The sequence below is a fragment of the Platichthys flesus genome, chromosome 9 (assembly GCF_949316205.1).
Source record: "Platichthys flesus chromosome 9, fPlaFle2.1, whole genome shotgun sequence".
NCBI lineage: Eukaryota > Metazoa > Chordata > Actinopteri > Pleuronectiformes > Pleuronectidae > Platichthys > Platichthys flesus.
The window spans coordinates 13,777,076-13,783,603 of NC_084953.1; the positions used below are offsets into that span (position 1 = coordinate 13,777,076).

A 6,528-nucleotide genomic window follows, 5' to 3' on the forward strand; every position below is an offset into this window, starting at 1 on the left:
ATGCTGGGGTTTTTCTAAGTGCTGCACAGTCACTTTTAATTGCGCGGGGGGCATTTTTAATTGGACCAGGAGGAATAATAGTGAATTTAATCCCTATCATAATGCATATCTTTGAAAATAAAACGGACTTTCCGTTATGGCCCCCAGCTAAATGGGATAATATAACCCAGAACATAGACGTTTACGCGCCTTGGAGGAAATCGGTGTAACTAATTTCGCTAGAGCTGGTGTTGATTTCAATCAAACTCACTTGTGATAATATTAATCAGCCTCATCGGCTCTCTGTGGACTAATGTAGCTCGATAAACGCGTTCAATCAAAGTAACCGTCACTTAATATCCACTCCTATAAACAGTGGAAACTGTGCGTAACCGTGCGTAAAGGGGAAACTTGGATCATCCAATTGTTCTCCTCTCCTCCTCCTCGACCTCCTCTTCCACTTCTTCTTCCCCTGTGTTATCTTGGCCAACACAATAAGAAACCAAACTAATGAAGAGAAGCAGGCTGGTTTATTTTTAAAGCCATCCGTGCTGCAGGTGACAGCCTGGGCCCTAATCTCTGCCGTGCAGCGCACGGGGCCTTTTCTCCGCACTTTTTTTATTCGCTACTATCACTTTACCGAAGCAGCGACGCGAGCAAATTCTCCATGCGTCGCCCGCGCAGATAATTACTTTGAATGTCAAAAAGATGTAGTTTTAATATCGTCTCTATTAGCCTGTTGGCTAGGTAATTAAGGTGCAGATGACAGCGGCGAGGGAAACAGATGGCATTTGCTTACAGTGATTCAGAAAGTAAACAATGAGGCTGGGAGGGGAGAGAGGCAGGGCTGCATCACACGCACGCACACGCGCGCGTGCACACACACACACACACACACACACACACACACACACACACACACTCTCAACCATTTCTCTCTCCAACATCAGCCTCAAGTCGGAGTGGTCGCCTGGTTCTTTTTATTTATGCCCATATTGTTGTGGTCCGCCAGGGAGGCGCTGACAATTGTTGATTCAAGGAGAAAAAAAAGAAAAAAAACACGTATAACTTTTTAATCTGAATTCAAATATGTGCAGGAATCGTGGGCGCGGGGAACAGGTGAGGAAGCAGGTGGTGTGAGCGCGCGCTGCCCTTTTGTATTTCTGTGTGGACTTTCTAATTACTGTCATTGTTCAGTCAGTTTATTACAGAGGCGATGGAGCGACGAGTCACCTCCGATCAGTTCAGTTTACTGAGAGGATTTACTGCGGATACTAACCATTAAATCCTGTGGTTCCTCTATGTCTAATAAAATTATTAACAAATAAAGGTCAAATTTAGAATGAAGAAGAAACTGGAGCCCAAATACGTCCTATAATTGTCTTCAGTAGGCTACATATAAATATGATTATTATATCTATATTATTATTCATATTCTGTTAAAGGTGATTAATTACAGTCTGTTTAATTAATCAAACTGTGCCTATCTTAAAACATATTTGTATTAATTTTATTAATATTTGTAATTTAATTGCTTAATTCAAATGTTCTATTTATTCCATATATCTATCTATTGGTTATGTAGCCTTTGGTTAAAGCTCGATAAAGAAAACACGTTGAAATAAGAATTATAATTTCTAAATGTTCTTCTAAATAGAAATAATACAAACTTCACAATAAGGATTACTATTTCTGAAATTATTTTAAAACTGTGATCAATTGAATAAGTAAGCGTGCCGTTTATAATTACGCACAAAAGCGCATCAACATATTTTCTCGTAAAGCGACGCGGAGCGTTGGACTGATGAGAGGAAAATAATTAAGATCATTAAAATAATTTTTTTTCAGCACCGAAACGATCGAAATAAAAAGTAAATAATCATAATTTGAAATCATTTGATATTTGTGTATCGCAGTTTTTAGCTTGATGTGACAAGAAATAAATACAGTTGAAAAAATATCAAATAAAGACACATAAGAAATGGTGTTCATAGTTTGGCTCCGAACAACGACCAAGAGGATTTCGTTCTTTCATTTCGTTTTCAAAGTGTAACGATGTCTGATAAAATATATTGTGCTTTGTAACAGGCTGCATGAAACATACGACATCAAATAACATATATTAAAATATCCAATAAATTCCCAGACGACACCATAAATTGTTTAGAAATCTAAACATTTAATCTCCACTTGTTTTCCTGTATCGCTCCATGTGAACCATTTAACATCATCGCTATCTTTGTGCCGAAAATAACCTGCTGCAAATATAGACCGTTTATCCCACAGAGTAAAATGAACTTCTTCTCGAATCAATCAAATAAATGAGGCTACTTACCCGCCCGGCTGACGTCACTACAGTCACGCACCATCTTTATTTTGGGGGGAAACATGAGTCTGTAATTAACACGATGTCATGTCCTGACAATGATACAGACTGTTTCTGAAGAATAATACTGAGAAATGATGCAGGTTTCTGTTCATTTTATGGCCTTTTAATGTCCTGCACGGCAACATGCAAGTCTACGATGAATCGGACTTACCTCCATAAATTGAATTAATATAATATGCTATTGTTTCAAATCTATTTAAACTTTGTCTATTCTGGAAATACACTGCATCGATTAGAGCTTTCCGGGAAACTCCCTTCAGATTCTCAACACTTGATATTTGGAAAAAGAACTCAGGTGGACACAGTTGAAAAAAAAAAGAAAAAGAGGCAGGCCAATCAGAGTGCTCCTTCCCCCTTTGGCCAATGACAGACGCCACATTGTTGTCAAATTTGTCTAATGAAAACGTAGGAGCAACAATAGAGAGGGGGAGAGAGGGATCTGTATCCACTGACGATCTCTGGAGGAAGTTAGTGTCTCAGGCTGCAGCGAGTAACAAGCTCGGCTCCTCCCGGACACTCTGAGCTGAGCACGGGGAGGAACGGTCGCTGCTCTTCGCTCCTGCGCTTCACGGATTTAAAGTCTGTTTCTGCCACTGACTCTCAGTGTCCGCCAGACTTTCGCTGATAGATTTATATTTATATATTCGCCTTGCGCGGTTAATCTCTCTATAGACGAGGATCGTTGACTTCACCTGTTGCCCGCAGATGTTGAGAAGCCCAGAGCAGATGTGATCGTCTCAACATCCGTTTCATTTACGCACAAAGTTCAGAGCCACCTAGTTCTGTTTGTCATAGTTTGTTTAACACCAGTGAGGAACACGGGCATGGATCTGAGACCGGAGCATCCCTCAGTCTCCTCTGCCTCGCAGGTCCACCCGGGACTGGCGGCGGCGGCGGCAGCAGCGGCCGCGGCAGGCTCCATCCCGGTGTCCATGGCCAGCAGCATGATGCGCGGCCCTCAGCTGATCCTGCGCACCTCGGACAAGTACCCGCGCACCCCGAAGTGCGCCCGCTGCAGGAACCACGGCGTCGTGTCCGCGCTGAAGGGCCACAAGCGCTACTGCCGCTGGAAGGACTGCATGTGCGCCAAGTGCACGCTGATCGCCGAGAGACAGCGGGTGATGGCGGCGCAGGTGGCACTGCGGCGGCAGCAGGCGCAGGAGGAGAACGAGGCCCGGGAGCTGCAGCTGCTCTATGGCACCGCGGAGGGACTCGCCCTGGCCGCCGCCAATGGCATCATCCCACCGCGGCCCAACTACGAGGTGTACGGTTCTGTCAGCAGCGAGAGAGACTCAGGTGAGGGCAGCAGGTGTAGATACACAAGAAGAGGCCAGTTGTCTGTATGTTCAGTAACACGTGCGCAAGAGAGCGGCGAAAGTAATGAAGTTGAACTTAGTTATTTATTTCAATAATAAAAGGTGTCTATATTATGCTCCGTTTACATGAACCTGTCAGAGGTATATTACAGTCAGGTTAAACGCGCTCATCTAACAGTGTTGTATGTAATGTTGTGGTAACATTCATCTAATCAGCTGTGATTTGTGTCATCAGACTCCAGTATCCAGAAGTATGAGCTGTTTGCAAAGAGCCATCACTCCGGCTCCGCCACCCCTCAGCAGTCCCTGGGCAAACCAGCATCCACCGAGAGCGACTCGGCCCCGGGCATCTCGTCTCCAGACGGCCGGCACGGAGGCTCAGGTTCGGAGAACGGAGACAGCGAGTCTTTCATCGGCTCACCCGTGTCCAAGCCTCTAAAGGACGGAGGGGAGACTCCAGGGTCCGTGAGTTCTCTGGGCTCCGATTCCGGCTCCGAGACCGACAAGGACGAGCAGGAGCCCTCCCCTTCCTCCGCGGCCTCACGGCACATGAACGCCATCGACATCCTGACCCGGGTGTTCCCCAGCCACAAGCGCAGCGTCCTGGAGCTCGTGCTGCAGGGCTGCGGCAAAGACGTGGTGCAGGCCATAGAGCAGATCCTCAACAACAGCGGCGCCCAGGGATCCAACAAGGTCGGGCCCGAGGAGACGTGGACGGCCGAGAGGATGCTCCAAAGCGCGCAGCCGCCGCCGTCCTCCGCATCCACAGCCGCCCCGACGAGGCCCTTGTTACCCGGCGCCATGACGCTGAGTAACCGCTCCGCGTTCTCCCCTCTCCAGCCCAACGCCCCGCACTTCGGCGCCGACCCCAGCACTTATTCTCTGGGTACCCACCTGGGACTGAACCCGCTGCGGTTGGCCTACTCTGCGCACAGTCGCGGACTGGCTTTCATGACGCCCTACTCCACCACCGGCCTGATGCCCACTCTGGGCTTCAGACCCCCGATGGACTACGCATTCAGCGACCTGATCAGGGACAGGACAATGTTGCACAAGGAGCAGGCCTACGCCAGCGGCCTGTACGGGCCCTTGGTCAACAACACGCCGGACAAACAGTGAGGCGGGCGGCCTGACCACACAGACACGATCCATTGTATTTGCAGCCACAAGTGTTGAATGTTCTGGCGAAAAAAAAATCTTGTGATGTGTGTTTGGCTGCAGGCAAACTGTACATGATGGGATTATCTGACCTGTAGTCAGCGGGGGAGAATCTAAATTCACTCATGTGTAATCTTCAAAAATAATTTTATGTGTTACACTTTAAAAGATAGGATGACAGTCCCCATTTATAAGCCTCATTGTGCCATCAATACAAATTAATGTGAAACTGCAAAGGATATTCTATACATTCCAAAACAAATCATGAAAACTGGGAATTAAATGTAAAGTAAACCAAGACGCACAAAAGGCTGAAACCACTTACATGCTTTTATTATCACTGATTTATTTGTCAGTTCTGCAGGAAAATAAATTGAGGTAACCAATAAATATTTTATTAGAGTTGCTATTATTGATATTATTATTAGAATTTTTTTAAAGCACACCAAATTAAAATGAAAATATGCATTCCTCTGACACTCATCGACTAAATAAATGGGACAAATTAAGTTATTAAAACACGTAGTTTACGGATGTTAACCCTGTAAAAGTTGAACTAATGTTTTGTAAATGCCATCCCTTTTTCCTTTTGTATTATTTCACTTATCCCACCTTCTTCTGTTGTTTTAGTTCGTTTCCAATTGCCTGTATTATATATTGCCTTTGATAATATGAAATGCTATATGCTATATTTGACTTTTCATTTCTCTGTTCTAGTCAGCTCTGATATTTTGTGACAACGTGCTGGATGGAGTCAGTTCCTCTTCAGAAGTTACAAACTGTGCTGTCACATTGTATGAATATGCTGGAAATAAATGTTATTTTAAAGAAAAACTTCAAGCCTATAATTATTAAATGCTGGAATTGAATTAAGTAAATATCACACACATTTAAAAATCCTCCAGATGGGTCAGATATTTGAAGCTTAGACAGGTTTTTACACATGAACACATCAAATCTAACCAGTGAGGCCTTCTGCTGGAAGATAGATCGATAGACATGATAGACAGATAGATAGACAGATAGACAGATAGATAGATAGATAGATAGATGGACAGGTAGATAGATATATAGAAAGATAGATAGATAGAAGCTAAACAATCCATAGACAAAATATACTTAAAGAAAATGTACTGATATATTATAATTTTTTGTAATAAAGTCTAAATCAACTTGTAGGCCTATGCACGCACGCACACACACATGTATGACATGAAGCTGCAGTGAGGCAGCACATTACACAGATTTCACAAAGTGTGTTTGTCTTGGCTCTAAAACCTTTCATAAAAGAACGGTCCTCGTGGGATTTGACTCCGGAATGGACTTAATTGTTCTTTCAAAATGTCTTTTTAAGGCTGGACAGGCACAGGGACAAATTCTGTTTTCCTTCCCCCCCCTCAAGTTACATAAACCTGATTTACAGATACACAGTGACAGGCGTGAAGAATATTTACCTTTTAGTGTAAGGGTATAAAGGTCTACACTATGCAGCAGAACACATCCCTCTGATGGGCGCACCATTTCTGGTTTGTACATCAGTTTCTGACATTATATGCAATAGATTAACTCTTAATTGTCCCATTAGATAAACTAACCTATTTATTAAGTGGTTAAATGTACAAATAAAATACAATTACTATAATTGCAATGACAATCCTGTAAAAAAAACAAAAGAAGTCAGTAAAG

General features: G+C 43.8%; 1 protein-coding gene across 1 annotated transcript; it reads left to right on the plus strand.

Annotated features, from left to right (window-relative positions):
* Positions 1-2,774: 2,774 nt before the first annotated feature.
* Positions 2,775-5,646, plus strand: dmrta2 (DMRT-like family A2). Its single transcript, XM_062395728.1, has 2 exons — positions 2,775-3,664; positions 3,920-5,646. Exons 1-2 carry the CDS (start codon positions 3,193-3,195, stop codon positions 4,801-4,803), a joined length of 1,356 nt encoding a protein of 451 aa, XP_062251712.1. The 5' UTR covers positions 2,775-3,192; the 3' UTR covers positions 4,804-5,646.
* Positions 5,647-6,528: the final 882 nt, after the last annotated feature.

Excerpts from the sequence above, each read along its gene's own strand:
- dmrta2 (XM_062395728.1), top strand. The coding sequence starts at position 3,193 with ATGGATCTGAGACCGGAGCATCCCTCAGTCTCCTCTGCCTCGCAGGTC. Across the intron at positions 3,665-3,919 it reads CAGCAGCGAGAGAGACTCAG|ACTCCAGTATCCAGAAGTAT; the intron begins GTGAGGGCAGCA and ends TTGTGTCATCAG.